This window comes from Fundulus heteroclitus, unplaced genomic scaffold, assembly GCF_011125445.2.
Source record: "Fundulus heteroclitus isolate FHET01 unplaced genomic scaffold, MU-UCD_Fhet_4.1 scaffold_48, whole genome shotgun sequence".
Taxonomy (NCBI): Eukaryota; Metazoa; Chordata; class Actinopteri; order Cyprinodontiformes; family Fundulidae; genus Fundulus; species Fundulus heteroclitus.
Window position 1 is genome coordinate 2,177,163 of NW_023396901.1, and position 27,034 is coordinate 2,204,196.

Below are 27,034 nucleotides of genomic sequence, written 5' to 3' on the forward strand. Positions count from 1 at the left end.
AGACAAATGTATTGTCAAAATATTGTTAAGTGGAAACTTTTTTTTTACCATAATACAAGGTACTTCATTTACTTAGTTTTTAACTTAGTTTGATGTTCACAAGTGCAGTGAAGCCTGTTCTTAGCTCAATGTGTAATACCACTAGCAGCAAATGTTTTGTTATATTTTCATTGTTTATAATGGCACGGCTGCCATCTTGCTTTACAGGCTTGTTTCACAGCTTGTTTTTAGTTGCACTTTGAATTCAGGTCAACTCCCTGACGAAGTGCTTGACATAAAAAAGCAAGGTTTTAAAATAATTTCTTTAATTTCTTTTCATGAAACAAAAAGGAGGAAAAAAAAAATCGATTAATCGGATTTGGTATGATAAAATCGGAGATTTATTTTTTTAATCCATATCGCCCAGCCCTAAGTTCAAATGCAAAATCTGTTTGCCACGCTGTGAACGGGAAGGCCTGGAGCCATAAATGGCATTGTCAAGGAGAATACGCCATGTGGGTTATAAAACATCTGCACAATAGTTCTTAAAAAAAGAAAATCAACTAGGATTTAGAACCTCAATGTGATCACTAATAAACTTGCGTTTTATGTGCATGATTTGTTCCCATTGGACAAGGGGGGGGGGGGGGGGGCTCTAGAAGAGCAATAGTGATTGTCTTCACACTTTCCTCTCAAATTTGCCACAAGCCAGCAAGATTTGCCAGGTTGTGACGGTCTTGGAGGGTCCTGATCCAGTAAAGGGAGCCTCAGTAACGGTGAGCAAGAAACATCTTTTTTTTTCCTTTAATTGGACATTACACATTTTATTTCTTTACAGGACGGTTGTCAACACAACAAACTATTAGTAATTACTTTATAATAACCCCCTTACTGTTCCTTGAGCAAAATAAGTTAGTAAGTCGGGAGAAATGTACCAGATGCCGGGAAGGTTGAAATACTGAGGCTGAAAAATGTATCAGTCTGTCAAAACAGCCTCGTTTAAACAGGAAATGAAGATAAACGGCGGTCCCCTTTTATATACAGATGAGTTATGAAACGAATGTCCCAGAAACATAAAGAACAATTTAACGAGAATCACACATTGTGTAAGAACCCACTGGTTTCTGCCAGAGCTGGAACCGGGTCCAGCGGTGGGAAGAGTCGCCAAAGAGCACAGCCTGTCCACATTTCATAACCGTTTGGCCTCTGGCGTCCAGCGTCTGGGTCTGGTCCCACTCACTCAAACATAAGCCCCCCCCCCACCCCCACCTTTAGGCGGCAGGTCACTCGTCTTTACGCTTCTGCTCTTTGCGAGCCCGAGACGACATGAGTCTGAAGAAGAGGGCGGGCCACAGTGTGCGCAGGTAGATGGCCACAGTGGGCAGAGGTCCAGCCAAAACCACATCCTTGCTTTTCTGACGGACGGCCTTTAGAACGGCTCCCGCAACGTCCCTGGGGTCCCAACCTGATGCCGTGGTTTTATCCACAACTGGCAAGATACAACAATGATGAGTTTTAAAGAGCAGTTGACCCAGAGACGGCTATTTAAAAGCTTCATTACAAATAGGAGACGTTATAATGACTCTCCGTCCTATTCATAACGCGGCATTTGCTCTTAGGATGGCTCACCTCCGTACTTGGAGCCATCTCCCGTCACAGCGTTGACCGACAGGTTGGTCCGGATGTACCCGGGGCTGATCACTGTCACTGGGATCCCAAAGTGGCCGATCTCTGCCCGCAGGCAGTCAAAGTAGGCCTGCGTGGCATGCTTAGATGCTGCATCTGCTCACATTAAAAAACAACAACAACACGGAGACACTGGTGATGCTTGACTTTCTGTTGTCCCGGAGGAGAGAAAAAGAGAAGAAGTCAACCTACAAGCAGATCTGTAAGGAATGGCTATCTTTCCCTGGACGCTGCTGATGACAACGATGTGACCGCTGCGTCTCTGGACCATGGAGGGCAGCAGCGCTGTGAAGGGAGCAGAGAAACGGAGAGAGGTAATGTTTCCATAACACAACGAGGCGCATTTATACTCGACGTTTGTTTTCTCAAAAAGTACACGCTCAAACCGAATTTAGGATACCGTCGTGACTGTACCACGCAGAACCGCAACGTCTTAGTAAAAACAACGGCGTGAGGAACCAGAAACCTCCAGTAGTGCATAATTTTGACGCCAAAGGAAAAAAATACAAGGCTATCAATATATAAAATAAAAACCTGAAAAGTGTGAGGGAAATTTGCATTCAGACCCCCCCTGTTACTGTGATACGTCAACTACCAGCAGGAGAACGACACTACTCCCGACGGCCAGAGCCACAACTGAATGATTTAGATGAAAGCATGTTCACGGCCTAGTCAAAGTTTTGACCTGAATCCAGGTGAGAATTAGTGGCAAGTCTTAGACTTCAAAGCTTACAGAAGCTCTTCATTCAGTCAGTCAATTAAGCTTTATTTATAGAGGGCATTACACACCCAAAGAGACAAGAATAAATAAAATGAGGAATAAAATAAGGAAAATAATACTTAATCTACAGTAAAACAAATAGAATAGGAAAAGTTAAAACCATAAAAAGAAAAGAAAATTTAGACTATTAACAAAAACCAGCCTGGTAAGTTAAAAAAGGTTTTTAAAAGATAATTAAAAATCATTCAAGCTCTTGGCCATCCTTACAGTGAGAGCAGAGAAAACTGTCTCCTCGGCTCACAAGACGAGTCCGAGGATCGTCTAAAAGCTGCAGGTTACGCCGACCTCACGGTTCCGCTGGCAACATGCTCGTCTACTAGGAGCTGCATGACCGTTTAAACATTTAAAAACTAAAAATAAAATCTTCAAACGTCCAAGCAGCCAGTGCAGGGAGGACAATGTGAGAGCAACGTTTTCACGTCTTCCTTTACCGGACCAGCAGCAGACGACGAAGAAGGCCGTAGCTACTCCATCTGAGTATAGAGAGAGTTCATTTGTTCTGACTGAGCTTTAGCGAAGCTGGTGGAGGAGCGAAAAGTGGTTCAACAGAGTCTTGACAGAGGAAGGGCGGAATACAAGTGAGAAGCACACTTTTCCGATCCCCAAAATCCCGAAGTCTTCTAACTTTAATCATTCTGCTCTACGTTGTTTTGGACAGTCGCATTAAATCCCCAAAATTATTAAAGTTTGGGACTCTAATGCGGCAAAACGTGAAAGGGTCAAGTGGTAAGGAGGGCTTTGAAAGTCTACATATTTGCTTCGCTGCACTCCAACAGGTAAACTGTGAAAGGGACTTCAGACGATCCACTCAAGCACATCACCAACCTTGAGTGAGAGCAATGGGACCGAAGTAATTGGTTTCCATGACGCCTCTCTGAACGGACACGTGGGTGTCCAGTATGTTGCCGCGGTAGCTGATCCCTGCGTTATTGACGAGGACGTCTACGTGCCCGTGGCATTTCAGGATCTCCTCGGCAGCTTTCTCCACGGTGTCCGCTTTGGCCAGGTCGAAGACGACGGTGCTGGGAGTGAAGGTCTGCTGGGTGAACGGAGCAAAGCCGGCAAATCACGTCAAACTGTTCCTCTCCTAGACTCAAAAGCCCCGCCCCCTTTCATTCTGTTAATAGAGACCATAAAGGCTATTTAACTATATTTATACCACTTTCCCTTTTTATGTGACAAGATGAAGCTTCAAAAAAAAAAAGGAAACATCACCGATCATGTCTCTGGGTGCATTCAGACTCTTATTGGGGATCTCTACCTACCTGCCGCTAGGGCTGGGCGATATGGATTAAAAAATAAATCTCCGATTTTATCATACCAAATCTGATTAATCGATTTTTTCCTCCTTTTTGTTTTATTAAAAGAAATTAAAGAAATTATTTAAAAAAACTTGCTTTTTATGTCAAGCATTTCGTCAGGGAGTTGACCTGGATTCAAAGTGCAACTAAAAACGAGCTGTGAAACATGTAAAACAAGATGGCAGCCGTGCCATTATAAACAATGAAAATATAACAAAACATTTGCTGCTAGTGGTATTACACATTGAGCTAAGAACAGGCTTCACTGCACGTATGAACTTCAAACTAAGTTAAAAAAAAAGTAAATAAGTACATGAAGTACCTCGTATTATGGTAAAAAAAAAGTTTCCACTTAACAATATTTTGACAATAATTTTGCCTAAACATATATTCAGCATCACATGCTGTTCTCTTCATGGAAACCCAATGAGTGTATTGGCAAAATAAAATCCAGATTTTCCAAAAATGAAATCTTAAAGAATTGTAAATTCAAATTAATCGATTAAATCGATTTATCACCCAGCCCTACCTGCTGCTGGATGTCTGTGGAGCTTGCGTTGAGCTCCTGGACCACCTCCTGCAGGCGAGCCGCATCTCTTCCACAAAGCACGAGCCGAGCGCCTGCAGCGTGGAAGACTCGTGCACACTCTGCATCGGGAGGGGGAAAGAAGGCAGCCATCGTTAGGAGACTTGGTGCCAATCGCCTGCAGCGAGAATGGATGAGAGGCGCACCTTTTCCGAGCCCGGAACTGGCCCCTGTGATGACCACGACAGCTCCGCGCACGGAAGCCCCCCGTCTGAGGCGCACCAGGACCCGGTAAAGCAGCAAGACTCCCAGGCTTGTTAGAAGCAGAGGAAGGGCTCCTCCTCCCATGACGCGCTCCATGGACGGACGACCACTCTTCCTGCTCCTCACGGGTTATACCTGCAGCCAGACACCGGCATCATCGCTAGTTCCATCCAGCAGAGCTTTGAATATTACAACATGTAAAGTCATGTGTAGATGGGCCAGTCAGAGCGTGCTGTGGTCGGGGACATTGAGTTTTGAACTGAAAGGTCTTTTGCTGAGTCGCTTCTTTCACCTCGAGCATTTTTACCGTAGAGCCAGACTTTCTGCTTCTGGTCGCCTCTCGGCAGAACCTCCTCACAGCATCCAACTATCTGCATGACAACGGCCCGTGTGCATATGACGACATCAGCTTCTACACTGATAATACATCCTTTTATCAGCTGTTTCTATGGCACGCTGAAGCACGCAAGGTCATTAGCTTCATGCAGCGTGTGAACAGGTTTTTGATGGTGGTTAAGATCCGGGGAGAGAAATGCCCTCAGGATGTTCTCATTACCCAGAGCTCAGGGAAGGGATCAGCTTTTCTCCAGGTTTCCCAAAACAGTCTGAAGGAGTCTTGGTTGGTGAAAATGACCAAAGTCACCTAAAGTCAGTCCTCAGCAGTTCCCTCTGGATGCTTCCTGGAGATCGTCAGTCTGTTACTCATATCTGACTTTGACAAAAGAGGCTTTTATGCAACCGTTCTTGACTCCAGGGCAGCATGCAGCATCCCGGTTGCCATTAGGGAGCAAGCTCTGCACTGGTGGCAACCTATCCTTGACGTTTTTGAGGATCCGATGAATGTTTGACTGGGTTGTGAACTTGTTTTTGACAGCAACATCCTTGCCCGAGAAGCCTTTTTGAAGCAAAGCAGTAATGACGTTGGAAGTAAATGTGGCTTGGGAAAAAAAATAATGATTTCAACACCCACTCCCCTTTTATAGAAACCCTTCTACATGTTTGATTTACAAAATAAAAAAATAATTAATAAAAATCTAAATTTTTCCCTTGAGCAATTTAAAAGATCATTGAAGTGATGCAAGCACAATGCTTCTTTCAGGGCTAAAAAGGAGCAAATGATAACTTTCATTACCTTTGTGATTAATTTCACTCTTTCCGATCACTGTTCACAGCAACTCAATGCAAATCGCTGCGAGAAAAACAAGCAGTGAAGTTGGCAATAGGGTTTGTGTCCATCTCAACACTTATAGTCACAATAATAATATCATATATCATAATAATGATAACGTTTTTTTTCCTATAAAGTACTTCACAGTATATCTAAGATACCCAGTTTCATCAACTATGAACAGCTGTGCATGATTCTAAGAAAGCACTTTCAAGATATGAATCATAAAATATTTTTTCCCTGTTCTCTATTTAAGGGATGACAGTTTTAAAAGGAGAGCATTAGACTTTCAATCCATCAAAAGCTGCGTTTGAAATCATATTTTCGCTAATGATATTAATTTAAAGTTAACATGCTGAAACATATTGTAGATAATATGGTGGATTACCCTGCAATGAGCACACACTTGTCATTTTATGTTTACAGAGTAAAACAATACCTTCACTAATTATATATATATATATATATATATATATATATATATATATATATATATATATATATATATATCATGAGTGTACTGCATTAATCTAGCTTGACAACAAGGGTATACAAGCAATGTGGATCAGATACAGTTGTGACTATTGTTTCTTCTACTGCCCACGTCTGAGCCAATCCAAATCTTTATCCAGTCAATCCTGACATTAATGCTTAGAACCAGGTAGATGGAGTCAGTAGTAGTGGGATCACGCTTGTGTCTGTGTGTTGGAGGCTTGCTCCACATAAAAGCTGACAGCGACCCAGGATCCAGGCACTTTCTGGACCACCAGATGCGTTTATAGGCTGCGCTACCTCCGTTTAAATTGTGTAAAATCTAAAGCCAAGTGTGACCAACTGTTAAATGACGACATCAGACCAAGTTTTATCAAATTAGGCTAAATAAAGAAGCATGAAACAGCACAGTTTCACGTGCTGCCAATGGATGACCCACGCTGCTAACGCTAACTATAATTATTGACGCAAATAACCCCTAACCTTGATAAAAGTAGATTTTTTAAATATAGATAATTAAAAATCAACCAAAAGCTCACCTGAATTGTGCAGAAAACAACGTGCGCTTCAGTGAAACGCGGCACTTCCGGTTTGGTAGGAAAACCCCACTGCCCCGTCGGTTTGTTTCTAGACGAGCTTCACCCACCAGCGCGCGGCTCTCGCGCAGGATTGTGGGAAGCGTAGTTTCACGTCACCAACGTTTTTTTAAAAAAAGAACCTAATCAAAGCAAGCGAGCTTTTTCTAAAACCCGCTGGGATTTGGCACGCTTCCGCTTTTAAGAGCATCATATTAAGGCGTTATTGGATTATCTTGTTTATTTTACTCTCCATGCCGCTTTGGTCGATCAGCTGCTTGGTCACAGTTGCCTACAAAGACGTGCGCTTTGCATGGTTGGGAGAAGATGCGCTCACCTCCAACTTCAGATCAACTAATCTCCCCATTAATGGTTGGTGGGCCGCTCGGTTTTCCTGCAACTAGTTATGACTGCAAACCATCTAAGAAATGACCAACCTGCCTTCCCTCCCCTGGTCTGCAAAGGTTGTTTGGCAGAATTAATCATTTCACTCTGTGTGTAGAAGATGCTGGCATAATTAGCGCTTAAAGGGATTTTCATTTAGTTGAATTTCAAACCTAGGCCTCGTGCGCTCTGCATCTTCCTGTTCTTTTCCAAATCCATCAGCCATTGCTGAGTTTCCAGATCTGAGTATCGATAAACTGAAAAGCAACTCTCTAAATATTGCTGCTGTCTTAATTTCGCTTCTTTTGAGTCTTTTTCTTTTAAAAAGATAGCATAATGAGGAAACAGCACCACAGTGCAAGTTACTTGAATAGAAATTTCAGTGAACGCACACACTCATCAGCAAGAAAGCTATTCCAGGCTTTTTCTGATTTATTAGCACCATACTTTTGGCAGGGTGGGGTAGTTTATGCGACTTCATTCTCAAACGAGAAATAGAAGCCCAAATCTGATTTTAATATGTTTTTTATTCATTATTACATCCACGTTGAGGAACGTGCCAACACCACTGGCAGCAAGAGAGCCCAATCATGATGCTGCCACCACCCTGCTTCCCAGCTGGTACAGATTTGGTCTTAAGGCCTCACCTTGAATCTTCTTGTCATTGTGGCCAAACGGCCCAGTCTTTTCCTCGTGTGACCACAAAACCGTAGAAAGCTTTTAGCTCGTCCATATGGGCATTTCAGCAGGGCTCGGAGGCAGAGCTACTGAAGCAGGGGCTCATTACTTGGCGGGCCCCCTCAGTCCATGGGGACGTAACACTGAAGTTCAGGTTAGAGCCCTGGTGGTCACGGTGTGGGTCGGATGGTTGAAACTTGTTTAGAACTGGCTGTTTCAACGGGACGGTAATTTAAAAAAAACAACATAAAAACTAGCTCTCGGATACTGAAGAAAAAAAAACAGAACTATGCTTAAAAAGCGTGTGGGGTGTCTGTGTGACTTGGATCATATATGGATTATGGAAGCCCAACAATAAATTTAAATGCATTCATCCATTTCCTGCGTTTGAAAATCACTGAAGTCGTTGGTTGTGTGATTATTTGTAACTGCAAAAACAGCTGAAATCCAACTTTAAAAGCCTTAAATCATTACTGGAATAAGCCAGTGTATAAAAACTGTTTACTCAAATGGCAGCGACCCTTCCCTGTCCGTGACGGACATTTAACTCAGCATTTAATCAGCGTCTATAGAAAAGTCAACAAATTCATGTCAGAATAGTTTTATTGTCCAGTTGTTGCATTTCTTGTCAGCTCGATCGTTTGGTTTTGTCTCCAGCGGTGCACAGTCTCTACATTGTGTTTCCCCTTAAAGTTAACGTGACGCACGTAGTTTCAGAGGAGCCATACCAGCTTCTCATGTGATCTCAATTGGATTAAAAGCAGCCGGCCGAACCCGGGGCGGCCCTTCCAACGGGCCGCTCGTTTTCCCAGACACCGGGGAGAATCTGCTTAATGCCGGCAGGGAAAATAAAATGCAGAAAAGTACGTTTGAAATATCCTAATGTTTAATGAAACTGTGGTGCAATGATCAGCGACAAAGGGGGAGGGGGGTACAGCAAAACGAGGAAGAAAACGAGCCGGGTACATAAAACACATCGTCCCATTTCAAACCCGAAGCCATTTCAGTCCGGAGGAACTGCAGCCGTTTCCCTTTTGCTCTAGCCCGCTGGTTGCGTATCGGGGATGGAGGCGGAGAGGACCGGGGGGGGGGGGGGGAGGTGGCACAAAGGTACTATGTGCTGTAGTCGTCACTTAGGAGTAAAGGAAACATACGGGGGAAAAAAAAGAACTTCTCTCTAGCTTTAACTATATCCCTCTGATCAGAGTTTAGGTGAGTGCCCACCACACATGTGGAGCTTTTCCACCTGTCTTACATCCGGAGGAGGGGAGGTGGGCAGGTTCTGTTTTTAATGGTAGATATTTTTTTCTTCTTCTTCCTGTTTTCATGGTTGTTAATTTCTCTTCAGGGGCGCGATCATACCGCGTAGAGTTCATAGATCTTCTTGACGCAATACGCCAGAGCAGCCAGCGCTATCGTGTTATGGAGTCTCTTTCTGTGGACGTCGTCCCGGCGCACCAGAACCACGGGCGTCGACGAGGTCAGTGTGTGCAGGGGCAGCCGCGAGAGTTTTTGGCTGTCGTATTCCACCTGGTACTTGCAGCAGGGGTCGAACTGCCACGAGATGCCGTAGAGCGCGGCGCAGGCCACGCTGAGGGCGCCGGCGGGCAGCGCCACGTAGCGCGAGTACTCCACGGGCAGCGAGAGCGGCGTCAGGAGGCAGGCGGCGCCCGACAGCACGGCCGTCTTGTGCAGGCAGTTCCCCACCGTGATCCAGCGGGCCGTCTCGTCGCCGATCCGCGTGGGCTCGATGACGATGTACTTGTACTGGGCCTCCAGAGCCTGCTCCAGCTCGTACTCGAACTGGTCCTGCGCGTTCTCCCCGTTGTAGATCTCGTGCACGATGTAGCAGTCGGACGCGGCCATTACTCCCCTGGGCAGAAGCAGACGGGAAGGGCAGCGGTGAGTCGACAGGATAACGGCGCGATATTTAAAAAAACAAAAACAAACAAGCAACTGATGCTGGAACATTTCCAGATTGGCTTAAGTCACACCAGTACCCCAGTTTCCCGATCAATTTAATTATGTTTAACTGCAATCAGATTTTTGCCTTTAAAAAAAAATGGTATATTGAAAATGTACATTTGACACCAATACCGCCTGACCTTTAGTTTTTTTAACAACCTCAGAGCAGGATCATGTTTAAAACACCTAAATCCTTTTGATCTGACACCTTAGCGCCAAAGTCTACAAGGTTTTAGAAATGTTCCCTCTCGCCTTCTTTTTAAAGTTTGAACTCTTTCTAACCAGAGAGTAGAGAGAGCGCCAGACTTTTACTTAACGGTACAGAGCACAGAGTGCACAGCACGGCCCGTACCCCACCTGTTGCTAAACTGTACCGGTCAGCTGGCTGAACGAATCCTGCACTTTTCCCCGCCGTTCAAGGGGGGCGAACTTGGCTGTTTAGCAGCAGCAGCAGCAGCGATATCGCGCCGCACATTCCTTGTTTTGGATTTTCGTCAGAAGACATTTTGTCGAACTTTGGTATTTTTACTCTCGGTTTTTATACGGTGAAGCCCTCATGCTGTTTGAGGGCTTCAACGTATAAAAAGAAATTAAAGAAATTGTTCTAAAACCTTGCTTTTTATGTCAAGCATTTCGTCAGGGAGTTGACCTGAATTCAAAGTGCAACTAAAAACAAGCTGTGAAACATGCTTGTAAAACAAGATGGTAGCCGTGCCATTATAAACAATGAAAATATAACAAAATATTTGCTGGTAGTGGTATTACTCATTGAGCTAAGAACAGGCTTCACTGCACTTGTGAACTTCAAAATAAGTTAAAAAAAAAAAAGCAAATAAGTAAATGAAGTACCTCGTAATATGGTAAAAAAAAGTTTCCACTTAACAATATTTTGACAATATATTTGCCTAAACATATATTCATCATCGCATTCTGTTCTCTTCATGGAAACCCAATGAGTGTATTGGCAAAATAAAATCCAGATTTTCCAAAAATGAAATCTTAAAGAATTGTAAATTGGAATTAATCGATTAAACCGATTTATCGCCCAGCCCAAAAAGGCAGTTGTTTTTTTTTTAAACCTTTTAGAAAACATGATGACCTGGATGATAAGAACAGCAGGCTGACACTGAGGCTCCTTTCCTCTGTACTTCTACAGATCTGGGCATCCTCAGCTGATGGCGTCTCCAGTCTACCTGGTCATCAACACAAACACCTTTCCCTCCGTCCTGCAATCCTTAGTTACCTCCACTCTTCTCTTTCAATGTCTAGTCTTGTTTATTTCTGGTGTTTTTTTCCTTTCCTTTCTTTGATATTTGCTTTTAATTGCCTACAGTGGTTTGCTAAAGTAAACAGGTAAATTGACTGGATTTAATTAGAGCTTTTCCATTCAATGGCACTCACTAACGTGCGCACATTCACAAACAGAGACACAGATTATTCTTTATTGCTTGCCGATGAATTCAAAGGGCAATTGACATGTTAATAAACTATGATTTGGACTATATGTAGCGAGAAAATTACAACATTTCAGTAAAAACCTAAAGAGCTGCTTAAGAAATGTCAGTGGTCGTCGTTTTTTTAAAAGTCAAGATTTCCAAGTATCACCACCTTGAAAGAGATTTTAAAACAATACTTTTTTCTCTATGCTGCCTTGTATAAAGACAAAAAAAAAAAACATTAATGAAATTCATGTTTACCCATTAGCATTAGACTTACTATGCGTAACTCTAAAGGTAAAAGTTTCCACTTTTTCTAATTGCAAAATGTAAAAGTAAACTCTCAGGAAGTCAGAACTCCGAACGACAAAGTTGGAGGTTTTTTCTCAAACACCTTAAAATCCAACATGGCTGCCGAGCATATAAAAGTCAGTCATAGCTGCAGCAAAGTTCCTTAATCTGCGCTTCTGGTGATTTGCATTTCATTTAATCATTTACTACAGTACCGGCGGCCCTAAACACGCTGAAACCGTTTAAAGCTCCAACACATTGAGACATTTACATAGTTATTAGCTTGCACTGCGATGAAGGTTTAGGGTTAGCTATCTCGGAGGTAAACGAACGCAGCATAAATAAACGTCAGTCAGTCTCTGCGGTCCTGGGTACTCAAGAGGGTCTCTGGTGAAGCAAAGATCAATTTAATTTGTGTTGTTCTCATTAGCTCCACATCACTTATTTTTGTTTGTACTTGCCTTGAAAATAACCCCCCAATCAACAATGCAGGCAAGCACACTGTGTGTGTGTGTGTATGTGTATATATATATATATATATATATATATATATATATATATATATATATATATATATATATATATATATAAATAAATAAATGATTATTATGATGGAAATAAACAGTTATTTTATTTGTATATCAAACCAATCCTATTTAAAAGTTGTTTTATTATTAAAAAATGTCACCCTGTGGAATGTTAAGATGGGTCTTATTTTATTTTTTTTACACCTAAATACATGTTTTGGTTAGGTTTAATAGATGTATAACACATCAATAGATATATAACTATATATAGAATTAAATGTTTGGTTTATATAAGCTGTTGGATTTGGGTTTAACGCATAGTTCCGCCAAATCCCGCGGATGAAATGCCAGCCACTCCTAACACCAAACGCTTAAAACTAATCTAAGTTTATTTTTTGACAGCGGGCTTTTCCTCAAGCGGTCGTTTTACATGATAATACAGCTCGGTCCGGACGTGTGTAACCAGGGACATAGTGTCCCCGAGCGGGGGACACTAGTCCCCCCTGCATGCTGAAAAGTTTGGACGGCTGTCCAGCTAAGTTCAGGACGCGTTTACTTTCCCAGCCGCGGACGCTCCGCAGCCCAGCCGGACTTCAACCCAGGCGTCTTCCCCACCCCACGGTACCCAGAAAAAAAATAAATAAAAAAAAATAACAGTTTCCCAACCGACTCGTGTCGCAATGCAACTTCTCTCCACATTTCCTGCGGTTCGCCTGAAATAATCCAAACATCACATGAGCAGCTAGTTTGTTTCCCTGCTAACCACGGTAGCTAACGGCAGCTAACGGTGGCTAAAAAAAAATACGTTTTCTGCCGTTGGCGCTCAACCGTCGAACCCGGAATGAAGTGCGCGTTCGAGCACCGGGTGGGACGTCGACAAAACCGCGCGTCCTGCGGAAATAAACAGACTTTAAGGGCAAAATTTGGAGTAACTGACCTCTCCCTGCTTACTGGGACACCGCGCCTCCTTCCCAGCGACGCCATGTTGGAAGATACGATTGTGATTTCGGTTGACGTATGGCCTCGCTCAGCATTTTGGGTGCCGTAGTGTTTGAACGTGTGCTCCGCGTGGCTGTGTCCGCATGGACGGACTACAGCTCCCGTGATGCTACGAGGTCATGCGTACTCGCTGTACGTATTTTGTAACAAGTTTGAGAGGTCATGCGAGATTTTCTTTTAATAAACCCGTCAAAACAATAAAAGGTAAATCTACTTAATTTTAAACAACAATTTTAATACAAATTGAAATAAGAATTTTAGATATTCGATCGGTAATCAAACAAAGGGTGGCCATAATACGCCTCTTAGATATGACTGCAACATATCGTACATACAGCTGTCTTCTGTTGGATTGCGGTTTTATGAGTATATTTCTGGACACTTACCCATATTGTGGTGTGTGTGTGTGTGTCTGTGTGTGTGTGTGTGAGGGCTGCTGTCCAACCGGCCGTAACCTGACGCTCTGCGGATGTAACAAAGATAAGGACTACGTTCAGGAATGTGAGATCACTTTAAACCACATGCTGCGCAGCGGACAATAATGTGACGGCTTAAAGTTCCAGCCAGCGTGACGCACGCATCACGTATCAATGCAAAGTGAACCTCTGGAGGGATATTTAATACCGCTATATATAGCTGCAAGGCTTAAGGTATCTAATTTCAAGCCAGTTTGATAAAAAAAATGAGTGTTGACAAGTTTAAGTTTTTTATACACTGTTTATAGCTGATACCATATATGATCATGTAATGTATATAAAGCCACGTGCATTCCCCCCCCCCCCTCATTTTTTCAGTTTTACGTCAGGATTACCAGAATGGTTTTTAATATCTAAATGACTACTTAGGCGGTGTGCTTATTGTCCATTTGGGAGACCCGTTTATGTCAAAGCTTTCCTGGGTGAATTCTTGAAATGCTGCTTCACTATTCCCACATAATACTTTCCTTGTGACTTCATCTATTTTGAGATGTGCACCAGTCCCTCCTGCAGCAAAACGCCCCAACAACAACATGTTGCAGCTCTTTAGGGTGGCCTTCTCAAGCTTGCAAGCTCCCTCCTTTTTCCTCCAAATATAACAATTGTGACGATGGAAGAAAAAACAACTTTAAATTTTAGTTTCGTCAGACAACAGGGAATGTCTTCATGGTCTTTGTTACTGAGTGCGTTTGCAAACTCTACTCTGGCTCTTTATGCTGCTTTTGGAGTATTGGATTCCAAAAACTGGATTTGTTTCACTGTGGATGACGACGCTGCCTTTACCATCTCCAGCAGGCATCTTCACAAGGACGTGATTAATTGATATTCTCATGATGTTAATATGTCTGTTAAATTGCTTGAACTAAAGACATGGCTTCTTCAGGCATATCATATATAATGCTTAAAATAAATTAAAATTGGCAGCTATGGCAAACAGGATTAAATCGGATACAACCGGACTTTCGCTCAGTTGTTTCTGAAATTTTTTTTTAAAAATCTGTATTTTTTTTTTTCCCATGACGAACTGAAGAAAAGTCCGGTTGTCTCCAATTGAAGCCTGTTTGATGTTGAAGTGAACGGGATCGCTGAGAATGTCCACAGGCATATTGGCTGTTACATTACAGACCAATAAAACTATCCCATGATTGAGAAATGAAAGAAAAATAATAATTATTACATGATTAGGCTTTTTTTCGTCATTTTTGTAAAAGCCACTGGATTTTGTTTAAGGGTTTCAAATTAAAGAGGGCAACAGAATGCACAATAAACTTTCCAGAATTTCTATGTAAAGAATTTTTATAACGCTGGTTTAAATTTTCCTCTCGCTTCACTATTATCTACTTCTTTGCGTTGGTCTATCACATAAAAAAACAACAACAATAGAATGCATTGAAATGTGTGGTTGTGTTGTGTCACAATGTTCGAAAGGTATAATGGCTACCTTTGCAAAGCTCTCTGAAAGTATTCTGTAGGCGCAGGATTACAATGATGCAATAGACAGTTTAAAATTAAAGGTAAAAAAAATAAATTAAAGTATACACAAACAAATAAACACAAAGCATTACAGGCCTAAAGGTAACTACTGACAAGACTTAGATCAAAAGTTTTTTTTTTTTTTTAACATTTGAGGACAATTGAATGCCTGATGTTGTTCTTCATGCTACCATCTGTTGGCGCCAAACTCAATGTTATTATGTAAAGTCCAACATGAACTGGATTAAATTCTTGTTGTCTGGTGATTGTTCATTGCAGTAGAGGTATGTAATGATTTTCTCTTAAAAAATAAGAGTCTGAAAAGTGTTGTTAGCATTTGTATTCGGGCCCTTCTACACCGATGCCCCTAAATAAGATCCAGGGCAACCAGTTGCCTTCAGAAATCACCGAATAGTTTCTTCCTCAATTCATTGTATATAGATGGGAAGAGCGTGGCCCAGATAAAACCTAACCCACAGGGGGCCCGCCTAACCCGGTCGCCGAGGTAAAGAGATCATTAACCACAGAAGCAGCCAGGGCCCGCAATCACTCTGGAGGAGCCGCAAAGATTCACAGCTCAGGTGGGAGAATCTGTCGGCTAGATAACCATTAGTCATGCACTCCACAAATTTGACTTGTATGACCATCAAATGTTAAAATATACCACAAGCCCTGTAGGGGACGCATTAAACAAGTGGGAGAAGGTGCTCTGATCAGATCAGAACAAAATTTAACATTTTTAAATTACGCTGCCATGTAATAAACACAAATCAGTCTCAAAAATCAATCTGCAAATCTGTTTACCGATCTGACGTAAATTCTTTTCCTCCAACGCTGAATGATTAACTATGATACACCAGAAAAACCCACTTCGTTTCATTTATTTGTCAGCATGACAACTTATCTATAATCAGACATTAAATCATCCAAAGTAAAGGGCGGGACCACATAGAGCTCCCGTTTAAATCATATGTTTACTATCAAACTAATATACTTTTTGGAAATATGATTAATAAACCAAACTAAAACAAATTTAAGGACAAAAAACTAATAAACTACTTTGTCATTAAAGGCTGTGTAATTATGTGGTGACGTGATGTCATTGCTGTCCGGACCCTCAAAGTCCTGAATTCCTTGGAGCGTTTTGCCACATCTTAGTGACACGATTCTTCCTGCAGACGCGCCAAAGTTGAGTGAAAGTAGGAAACTCCAAAAAGTTTGGACAAACGTTTGTTTTTAACTCCTCTTTACACTATTACCCATAAATAAGCCAGCTACCTCCATTTAAAAAAAGCCTCAGCTCCTTTGCACGACATCCGAATTGTTGCACTGGACTTCATTTAGGGCGTATCAGAATAAAGATGTCTGAATAAAATTACATGGCAAACTTGTAGAATTTTTACTAATAACAGCACTTCATAAATTCTTAAATGCCCGGTTTTTAACAAATACGCACACCGACTTGTGACGAGTTATTTATTCAGAACAAGTAGAGAGGAAACAATATCAAGTATAAAACAGCAGAACAAGAACATCGGGACCCATCTGTTAGACTGAACCACCATAGCTCTCATTTAACAGAAGATAAATATTACCAGAAACACCTACATACAAAAGAAAAACAAAATATTGCCTTGGCCAATTCATAGCCTTATGCCACCCAAATAAAAGTTATACAAAAGGGAGTTTTTTTTTTATTGCAGTTATCAGTAGAAAGTGTGTCGGAGTGTGTTGAGTTAGCCTGAGGTATATATATGAGGTCCGCTCAACACTGATTGTCTACAGCAAAATCCCCGATTCGTCAGTTTATTTCCATGCGGTGTGAGAAGAGAAAACTATTTTTTTCTGAATCAGAGAGTAAGGATTAACACACTTTAAGGAATAAAAAATGCCCTGACTCTAGTAGTGCTGTTACTGCTGCTGGTTTGAGCCTAAGTGATTATTGATACTCCCACTGAAGTGTTAAATTGTCCTGATATCAGAGTCTCTAACTTGGGGTTTATTTATAAATCACCACACCTTTGACCCTATTGATGAATCATCAAAAAAAAAAAACGTGTTTGGCAAAAAAAAAAAAAAAAAAAAGGAGAAAGGGAAATAAAGTAATTTAAAATCACTAATATTTTGACCACTAATGCAATCGTTTTGATTATCTAAAATAAACCAGTTTTAACGATACCTTTTTTTTTCCATCCCCAGCAGCAGCACTCAGCAATACTCGACTGTTTTAAGAGTAAAAAGGAGTAATATTGGCAGATATCAAAAGTAAAATGATCTAGAAAAATGTTAGGAATGCAAGTGCGACAATTGCTTCTCATCTGAATACTAAAAAAAAAAAAAAGACACAAAAATCGGTCTGATCCTGTATCTCCCGATCGAGCGAGTCCAAAAGGAGGACGGCGACGTGCTGCAATCAGCGAATGCTTCACGTCAGCGGCGAGGAGGACGTCCCGGAGGTCGCAGCCCTCACTGTTCGGGCCGCTTCGTCTCTGCCAGTCTGGTACGGCGTGATTTGCTTCAGCGGTCCACGTCCACCCGACCTGACGCGGTGGTTTGAGATAATCGGCGTTCGCTCGTTTTCTGCGCTTTAACGAGGCTTGGGGAGGTTTGTTTGTGTCGCGTCCTGGAAACCTCCCACCCAGAACATTTTGCCGCACAGTCGCTGTCTCTCAGTCCTTCTCGGTCCCATGTGAGGTCACTGGTAGATGTGTTCAAAGTACTTCGGCTGAGGGTTCTCCTTGACGTATTTCTGGATGTACCAGCACGTCAAATGAGCTTTCAGGTCCTCCTCCACCACAAAATCCATGGCTGCCTGGAATTAAACAACGATAAGCTCATTTTAATATACTGCTATCACAAACATAAACAGGTTGAGCTTGCTAAACTCTATAAGGACTTAAACCGAAACGGGTGAGGTAAGACTGAGCTTGGGCTTGAGTCGACAAAAAGCAATGTGGAAGGTCCTGGCGTGAAACAAAAGATGAATATGAGGGAAATGCTAAGTACGGAGGAGGATGTGTCATGCTGTGGGTCTGCTTCGCATTAAAGCCCAGGGAAGCATGTTGGTGGCAATGACATCAGTTACTTTTTGAAATACAGCCAGATTTTAACTATGAACCAAGTGGCTTTTCCTAGAATTTCCTGTTGCTTACATGAAAGATGCATTTGTTTGTCTGGAAAGACTTTTGGTTGCGAACCCCAACAAACTCTACCGAACGCGAAAGTAACGAAAGCTGCAGTTTTAACCTTGGCCAGGTGTTTGGCAATTCCTCTCCCCCTGTAAGCATCTGGAACCTCTGTGTGTTGCAGATCCACCGTCTTCTTCCCGACGTATTCGTACAGGAGGACCGCTCGATCGTGGGATCCTGAGAACACACACACACACACGTTAGCGTGGTGATTGCTTTGAGGCCTACACCCAAGCAAATCAACATATGTGACATTCAACAGCAGATCAATAAAGTAACGATAGTTAATGGCGGCTGTAAGCTTTCACAGACATGCTGTGGGGCAGAATACCCAAACAGATCCAGGGTAGAAAACAGAGGACACCAGAGACATCTACAGCTGCTATTTCTATTAAGTTCAATTAAAAAATACTTTATTAAACCAAAGGTGCATTATTAAAAAGATGACATCAAAAATTCACCTCCTGGAATGAAATGTTAGCCGGAAATGCCAACTCATACGTCTAAGTTCACAGTGGAAAAGTATTATTATTATTATTAAATCAATCTTTGGTTTTATGAATCAGTCTTTTGGTATTAATATGAGAATCGGTTCATAATTGGAAAATCTATTTTTTTTAACACAGCCCTACTCTTGACTACACACAAATAAAAGCAACTGCCCATATGGCGCATATTTAAAGGAGACATATCATGCAAAATCCACTTTTTTACCCCATAAACACATTTTGTTGTGTACTTGGGAGGCTCTAGGAGTGCAGAAAAGTTTAATGTAGCCTTTCCAGGTGCGGCATAGATTTCTTTATGTTCATATTTTTCTAGCAGTTCAGTTTTCTATTACGTTTTTTTTTTAACAATTATGTCACGGTATTTGCTGTGGAACTGCTAAACAAAGCCACGGACTTCCAGCTTGCCAGTCTTGCGAGTACGCCATTTTTATTTCTCAATGCAATTTTGTAGTCCAAGCCGAAGGATGGAGAAACTACAAGTGGATGAGCCATCGGTTGTTCATTACACCGTCCCCCCACAAACTACAAAAATGGCTGGATGGGGTGAAGTGGAATTCTGCGACCTGGAGGGGGGCGGGGTTTGACGTACCTCCTTTGCATTTAAAGAGACAGCACCAAAACGAGCTGCTCCCAGACACCCCTCAGAACAGGGGTAAAAAAAAGGGGTAACATGGGGGTAAATTCAGGAGGAATTTAGACCAAAGCATTGCAGTTCCACTTTATATAGACCAATATATGCTTTCAATGTGAAAAAGAATAATTTAAAAGCATGATATGCCCCCTTTAAAAATAGATCCTAACCGAGTATTATTATAGGGTTCCTGAAAAACAGTCTAGCTGCTGCTGAACAAAGAGAAAGGGCTGAAGATCACCATTCACCACGATGGAAACAATGGTGTGAGAGCTCCTCACATAGCTCCACACGCCAAGCACGCACTAAATGAAAGTGAGCAGCACGCATGTACACACCAGGATACATAAAACACGTCACTTACACCCAAACGCAAAGACAGTTAGTTTAAAACCTTAAAAAATGGGGGTAAAAAATAAAATAAAGCCGATATTTCCCACACTTTGTACCGCATTGGTACAGAGGAGAGTTAAACAGCCTCGGGTGTTAAAAATAAACCAGTCTGACTGCAGTTACTGACTGAGGCTGTATTGTTCAAAGTTTATTTTCTAAAAGCAGCAGCTTTCCGTGTCATGGCTTAGACGTCTTCCCCACTGAGGTGAAACAAGGCAGCTGTGCCTGAAATGGCAGCTGGGAGTCCTTCACAGAGGGAGAGAGAGGGGGGGCGACAACAATGTTAGCAGAGCAGGAAGCTAACGCTAGCAAGCTAGCAGCCTGCGCCAGCTGTTTCCAGGTAAGCGCCTACCGTTCAGCCGTATGACGAACTGCCGCCGCTTTCTGTCGTGTTCCACCTGGATCTGGGAGCTGCTGGCTTCAAACGCATTGGCCTGTGCCATTTTAGCAGAGCTCCTGGCCTGCTGGGCTTCCTCTGCTAACCAGAAATGGCTACGGGACACACACGATGATGATGGTGGTGGTGATGATGATCGAGGTAGAGGAAAACACTCCATCCCACCGAATCAGCTGTGAGGTCCCGTGATGATCAGCCAATCAGGTGCCGAGATGTCACACAGCGGAGAACGCGGCGGTGGGACTTCGGAGGATGATCCAAACTTTTTGGCTCTGTTCACCAAAGCGTCGTTATAAGGTTTAATAAAGTGCGGACAAACAAAAATTTATACTTTTTTTGGTTTTTGCCTTTCAGGGGAAAAGCGAGTCATCTGCCCCCATCTAACTTGCCGATGTCCAAAGTCAGTCCTCAAGGGCTGGTGTCGTAGTCCTGCATGTTTTAGATGTTGACCTGGTTCAACCCAGATTAACTTAATGAGCGCTTGCCTCTGCAGGCCTTGATGACAGACTGCGATGGTAAATCATTCATTTGAATCAAATTTGCTGGAGCAGGGAGGGATCTTAAACACGCAGGAGACCAGCCTTCAAGGACTGGAGCTGGATATGTCTGATCCAACCCTATCTTCTGCATCTTCTTCTCTCACACCAACTATCTCCATGTCCTCTTTAACTCCATTCATAAATCTCCTCTTCGGTCTTCCTCTAGGCCTCCTGCAGTGCCTGGCAGTTCCTTGGTTCCTTAGCCTTCGAGCCTTCATCTCGAGGCACTTTACAAAGTCAAATTCAATCAGATTATACAGATTGGTCAAAAATGTCCTATATAAGGGAACCAGTTGATTGCATCAAAGTCCCGACAAGCAGCATTCACTCCTGGAGAAGCGACAGTGGAAAGAAAATCTCCCCATATTGTATTTCACTTAAACATTGAGTAAATGATGTTGTATCTATCGGACCACAAAAACAGCAGGTCTCAATGGAATTAAGTTTATAAATCAAAATGAAATGAAGGCCAAACTTACTTGCCTGACTCAAAGAGCTATAAAGTTGATGTGAGTCAAGCAGCACCCCTCACTTCAGACCATCTTCAATGAAACAATAACCAGACAAGCCCAGAACATCATCTCAGACCACACTCATATTATTTATTCAGAGTATCAGTTTCTTCCTTCAGGTCGACGTCTTAGAGTCCCCGCCTGTTGACTGAACCGCTATAAGAACTCATTTATTCCGCTTTCCATTAAAGTAATAAACAGAATCAAACAGTAAATAGTGGAATAGGCAATGGTATCCAAAATTTTAAACTAAACTGATATGCTTTTTTAATGTATTCATTATGTCTTATAACAGATTTTTTAAAGAAGGGTTTTTATAAAAAATAAAATATTATTGTGAATGTAATGTTAATGCTTCTTTATGTATTTATTTTTCTTATAATGGAATTTCTATAGTAGTGTTTTTATGTGTGAATGAAGTGTGACACCTAGTTTGGACTACGTAGCAGCCAGAGTCTGTACCCAAGACAAATTTCCTTTGGGACAATAAAGTTTATCATCATCAACTGTAAAAGCTCAGAAATAAAATGTTCAAATCAGTTTTGGAGTTAATGTAAACCATAGTGTTAGATGGCCAAATGATACTGCATCATATCGTTCACAGACTTGTGAATTGAATTTGATCTAAATCATATAGTAACTGACTTTGTGATAGTGGCAAATATGGTATAGTCATCCAAACAGGTCGATATTACATCGTGTCATGATCAAGTTGATGATTTACTCTCCTAATATCCAAATCAGAAAAGGAATGACTTCTTGTGAGGAAAATCAAAGTTTTAAAATGCCCTAATCAGAGCCAACTCAAATCTGACAATCTGTGCAATGGCCTGGGGAAGTTCTGTGGACGAAAGATGTATTCACAATCTGATAGACTTGGAGAACTTTGGTTGGTGCATCACGTTCTCTAACATCACAGCATGGTAATCCCGTCGAGCTGTTGGACTAATCCCACCAAACTCTAATGGAGTGTGTCAAGTCTGTGAAGGATTACGTGTGGGTGGGTTTCTTTGGGAGTCGTCGTGTTCACCTGTCTGTGATTTATTCCCTGGTTTCTGCCAGACAGGCTGATCTTTTTTTTGCACTGGATAACCATATGAACAAAAACGCTTTCATTAGCTTCGTCTTAGTTTTTGTAGGCAAAGATGGCATCCAAAAAGCAGAGGTAAGTCAGCAGGCATTAAGAAACAATCCATTATATAACGTAAATCCAGTAGATATTGCACATTTGTATAAATGTTTTAAGGCAGAACTTGCGTTGCTGTTAATATATTTAATTTAATTTAGCAAAAAATCTGGTCAGAACTTGTACTAGTTGCAGGAATATTTCCGGTTACACACAAGGAGCTTTTTTTTTGTTTTGTGGTTCGGACCTCTCGGACTGCAAAGAGAGATATGCTTTTCTCAAAGTTAATTCAAACACTTCCCAGATGATTCAGAAAAAGCAACGTTACACAGACCTTTTGCAGACGTGAGATTTACCTGCAGTGTGTTTCCATAACAGGTGTAACGAGGCACTGGTGGTAAGCACAAAAAACAACAAACCTGTGAGGAAGGACAGAGAAAATGTAAGTATTAACATGTAAATATCAGGATGGTGTTGAAGTAGATCTATACAAACACTAAACGGCTTTTAAGCAAAGATCTATTCAGACTAGGACTGTATCTGTACTCTGTAGACAAATAAGTCATCCAGCAATTGGGAATACATTGTATTTATCCATATGAATCTCTAATATATGCAGCAATCCATTTAAAACTTTATGCCAGGAACAATGTTCTAGCATTAATGTTGCACTATGGGGATTTTAAAAGTTCTCTTTAATATGAGTCTTGATTGCTCCAGATTTATAATGTGAGATCCGCATGTGTTTTGTCAGATTTATGCCGCCGTAAATGGCTGAAGATCAGCTCGGTGTATTTACAGTCTGCACAAACCGCTAAGTCAGGCCTCCTCAGCCTTCTTCCCATTGATTTCTCCCTGCCTTTGGCTCCAGGCGCAGATTCATTGCCTCGGCAAGTTGTTGAGGTTGCATCTGCGGACACTGTGGTAGACGGTCTATACGTGGTGGCATGGAGATGATCAAGTGTGATTAAGTCTAAAGTGTGTGTGTGTGTCTGTGTCTGTTTCCGTCTGTGGCCTCAGTTGTGTGGGTCAGATGGTACTTAAGTAAATTAAGACCTCTTGTCAGGATTAAAAGCCTCTCCCCGAGGTTTATTGGATTGCATGTGTCAAAAAACCCAAGCCGGGCTGGGGATAAGCTTGTGGTGTTTGATATCTCAACTGAGGATGCTACTGATACATCGCACACATTTTTTGTGAGTAAACTCTGTGTTTTTTCCCCCACCTCTCTCTTAAAGGAGATCAGAGTGTGTGTTGGAGGTAAGCAGAGCTCCAGCGGCGCTCCTAAAACCAGCGGGAGAAGCATCAAAGGAAGCGAGTCGACAGCAGCTGGGAGTAAAGCCGTTGGTAACCGAGGGTACCAGGGTACCAGACCATCATCGCAGCCAGCAAAGCCAGCACTGCGCCTGAGGAGCAGCCGGAGCTTCTCCTCCCTGCAAGCCTCTTCCTTCCCTGCCGCTCCGTTCATGAGAAGCAGCCGCTCACTCAGCAGACTTGATGAAAGATCCGCCGGTAATCGCTCTGTTTGCTCATTTTGAAGTTCATTTGAACTGTCTTGAATATTTGTCTCAAGATCCGCTATGCAAGCATGATAATCACTTTAAGGATTTAAAAAAACAAAATCTATTTGAGCTGCTTTGATATTTACTTTCTGGTTCTATAGAAGATACACATAATACCGATGCAAGTTCAAAAGTCAGAAAAGGACAAGCTAGTGGGAGGAAAACACTGGATTCTGGCAGGCTGTCGTCATCTGTGGAGAGAATAAGGTTGCATTTAAAGTTTTTGTCTACTTTAAATTTCTGGTCTTTTTTCCTTCTGAAAAGTGTCTTATTTGTGTGTTGCTGATCTAAACATTTCTGCTATTCTTAACGTCGCACAGCAGCTCCACTCAGCTGCAGCCGTCCTCCTCCTCCTCCTCCGTGGTCTCCACTGCTATATGTCATCATCAAACCAGCAAAGAAAAGAAGCAGGTACATTGTACATGTTTAAGTCTTCAACCATGTTTTAAAATGTTTATTCTAATTAAAATATAACGTTTTGTAAACAAGAACAGAAGTCAAATTTGCAGAAGATCAAAAATATAGACATAATTTGTTTCTAAAACTCGATAAGTTGTCTTTTTTCCCCACCCAGACTCAATAAGGTATTGCATCTCAAATTATTCCTTGGATTTCAAAACTTGCCGATCTCTGACAAACAGTGGCTGTCAAAAGTTTACACGCCCCCGTTCAAAAAAAGCTGATTTTTAAAAAGGTATCTTGCTGGTGAAGAGTATTTCATTGAATTATTTATACAGCGTTTGCATTTCAAGAGCTGATAATTTCTAGCAAAAGTGATGTAAGAAACAAGAAGGAAGCTGCAAGAATGTCAAACAGATAACGGTCGTGTTCTCTCTCATTTATTCTGTGTGTTGCCGGACTACGGAGCAGGGTAAAAATTGATAGTAATTAAACAAAAATACATATATCCAAAGAAAACATCCAGATCTGACTACAATCTCCCAAAACCTTTTTGGCAGAATGTGTAAATGACGGATGAAACCAAACCTACAGGGCTAACATGGCGGTGGCAGCATCATGCTGGGGGGTCACATTTCCTCCAAAGACCTCTAAGTAGTTTCATACCGAAACCTTCAGGTATCCTCCAGAAAGTTTGAGACAAGCATATGTCCAAATCAAGACAGAAAGGACTTCATGGGAAGAAAGTTAGTGTTAGCCAGAGTCCAGGATTAAATCTGACAGAAAATCTGTGGCGTGAGAAGAGACGTTCTCACAAGAGATGCTGATAGACTCCTGACAAAAGACAAATCTGGAAAATAAAAGGTGCTTCAGCGAAGACTTTGCTAGAGGATACGCACTGGTTTGCTGGACTTTTTAAAATGCCTTTTATCTGAACGGTTTTGCTTGTTTGTTTCATTGTAAGAGGTGTGTGCACACCTTTGAGATGCGCCCTAGATCAATCACGACAAGATGCTGCAAAACTATCTCTGCTTCCACAGATCAAAGATGGGGTGTACACACTGTGTGCAATGACCGCCGGGATGAGACGCAACTGGGTGCAGGCCGTTTTTAAAAATGTGCAGCCCAGTTTTCAGCAAGTCGACACAAGGTAGACCAATAGCTGTTGTCGAACTTTCCAGTACGATATGTCCATTTCGTCTCTCTTTAGGGTGCCGTGAAGTACGTTACAAAGCACAATAACCCTAATTTGAGTAAACATTCAACCCTTTGTGTAAAGGAGTGCCATTCTTCCTCCCAGCTCCCTTGCAGAGAATAAAGAAGACGAGCTGGAAGACGAGTGGCGCGGACAGCAGCAAGAACTGACGTCTGAACAGCAATTAGAAGGAGCACAAAGCCCGGCTGATTTGGACTCGTCGCCCCCTCGCCGCCCCGTTTCGCCCTCTTCTCCGCCTGCTCCAACACCTGCAGGTCCTCCACAGCCGCAGGAGGAGCGTGAAGAAGAAGCCCAGCGCCACCTTCATGTGGAGACCACTAAGACCGGCGAGTCATGTCACCAAATTAGATGATATTAGCATGTTTGATTTAAAAAAAATAGTAAAAGTATGAGATCTATGCTGGTTGTAATGGAGGAACACTGACTGATAATGTTTACGTTTAGCAACATTAAGGTGTGGATGGTCTGCAGAGAGCTCCATACTTTTCCCCTCCCCCATCTTGAGATACTTCTTGTGCAAAATGTTAGTCATGAGAAAAGCTTTTATTGGACTCAACCAGCTAAAAGGACCTGGTTGCTTTCTTGGCTTTCTATGCCTGATTTGCATCTTCTTTTCTTAATTAATTACACATACAGTGCTTTAAAAACTGCTTGCTCCCTTGCAAGTGTCATCTATTTTTGTTTTTATGTCACGCTTTAGTGTTGCAGGTCGTCAAATAAATTTTAGGATTAGACAAATACGCGCCCAATAATGCAAAAAGCATTTCAAATTGGATGATTTAATTCGTTAAAAAAACAAAAGCCTGGCCCTACATGTGAAAACGTTACTGGTTTTAACAGCTTTGACCACGACCTGTCATGGCATCTCATTCAGTTTCAAGTGTGGGCCTTTAATAGACTTGTCAAAAACTTATTTTTTTTAGAGATCGACTTGCTGGTGTGTTTGGAGTCCTTGACTTGCTGCATAACCTAAGTGTCCCTGAGCTTATGGCTTGGCTTTCTCCTTCAGGAGTTTCCAGTAGAGAGCAGAATTCAGGGTTCTGGCTAGTTGTCCAGTTTTCTGCCAGGATCACTGGTAGTTTGTTCAGTCTCTTTCTTGTTGTTGAATCTTCAACAGTGACCTTAACTGAGGCAAGTAAAGCCTGCATTGCTCTAGAGATGGTGTTCTGGATTCCTTTGCGACCTCCTGGATGAAGTTTTGATGAGCTTTAGGAGTATTTTTGGTTGGTTGGCCACTTCTGAGGTCCACCGCTGTTCAATGTGTTCTGCATTTGTGGATATTGGATCTCACTGTGGTTCACTGGACGGGCTTTATAAGCTTTTTCAGACAGACTGGTGTCAATAACTTTGTTTCTGTTTTTGAATGTCATTAGATTGGGGAATGATGTGTTGCTTTTTCCGATCATTTAGTCTATTTCATGTCCTAAGAAAACCTCTATTTAATTGAATGATTTTGATTCTGTAGGTCTGACTGTAGCCAGGTGGCTATACACTGAACTGAATTTAAAGAATTTAATTAATCACAGTTAATTTAAGATTATCACGTCAGGTATTTACTTCTTTT

At 42.0% G+C, this 27,034-nt stretch overlaps 4 protein-coding genes across 7 annotated transcripts; 1 reads left to right on the plus strand and 3 right to left on the minus strand.

Annotated features, from left to right (window-relative positions):
- Window positions 1–767: 767 nt before the first annotated feature.
- Window positions 768–6,864, minus strand: dhrs7b (dehydrogenase/reductase (SDR family) member 7B). 3 transcript variants are annotated; one of them, XM_036132227.1, is made up of 8 exons: window positions 6,737–6,848; window positions 5,670–5,726; window positions 4,480–4,672; window positions 4,277–4,395; window positions 3,272–3,482; window positions 1,858–1,950; window positions 1,609–1,761; window positions 768–1,468 (listed from the first exon to the last, which is right to left on the minus strand). In XM_036132227.1, the coding sequence occupies exons 3-8, from the start codon at window positions 4,631–4,633 to the stop codon at window positions 1,263–1,265; spliced, it is 936 nt and encodes a 311-aa protein (XP_035988120.1). In that variant the 5' UTR covers window positions 4,634–4,672; window positions 5,670–5,726; window positions 6,737–6,848; the 3' UTR covers window positions 768–1,262. The 3 variants fall into 3 exon arrangements, with proteins under 3 accessions (XP_035988120.1, XP_035988117.1, XP_035988119.1); XM_036132224.1 differs by having other exon boundaries at window positions 3,272–3,485; XM_036132226.1 differs by lacking the exon at window positions 5,670–5,726 and having other exon boundaries at window positions 3,272–3,485; window positions 6,737–6,864.
- Window positions 6,865–8,698: 1,834 nt separating this feature from the next.
- Window positions 8,699–13,129, minus strand: tmem11 (transmembrane protein 11). The gene is made up of 2 exons (XM_012860242.3): window positions 12,991–13,129; window positions 8,699–9,707 (listed from the first exon to the last, which is right to left on the minus strand). The coding sequence occupies exons 1-2, from the start codon at window positions 13,035–13,037 to the stop codon at window positions 9,191–9,193; spliced, it is 564 nt and encodes a 187-aa protein (XP_012715696.1). The 5' UTR covers window positions 13,038–13,129; the 3' UTR covers window positions 8,699–9,190.
- A 4,199-nt stretch (window positions 13,130–17,328) lies between these two features.
- On the minus strand, window positions 17,329–20,256 carry natd1. The gene is made up of 3 exons (XM_012882300.3): window positions 20,075–20,256; window positions 18,248–18,366; window positions 17,329–17,813 (listed from the first exon to the last, which is right to left on the minus strand). Exons 1-3 carry the CDS (start codon window positions 20,163–20,165, stop codon window positions 17,697–17,699), a joined length of 327 nt encoding a protein of 108 aa, XP_012737754.1. The 5' UTR covers window positions 20,166–20,256; the 3' UTR covers window positions 17,329–17,696.
- A 1,541-nt stretch (window positions 20,257–21,797) lies between these two features.
- Window positions 21,798–26,921, plus strand: LOC118560769 (myosin phosphatase Rho-interacting protein-like). Of its 2 annotated transcripts, none has more exons than XM_036132175.1 (7): window positions 21,798–22,335; window positions 22,675–22,738; window positions 23,532–23,805; window positions 23,957–24,062; window positions 24,179–24,266; window positions 25,295–25,404; window positions 25,555–26,921. In XM_036132175.1, exons 1-7 carry the CDS (start codon window positions 22,316–22,318, stop codon window positions 25,820–25,822), a joined length of 930 nt encoding a protein of 309 aa, XP_035988068.1. In that variant the 5' UTR covers window positions 21,798–22,315; the 3' UTR covers window positions 25,823–26,921. The 2 variants fall into 2 exon arrangements, with proteins under 2 accessions (XP_035988068.1, XP_035988067.1); XM_036132174.1 differs by having other exon boundaries at window positions 21,800–22,335; window positions 24,176–24,266.
- Window positions 26,922–27,034: the final 113 nt, after the last annotated feature.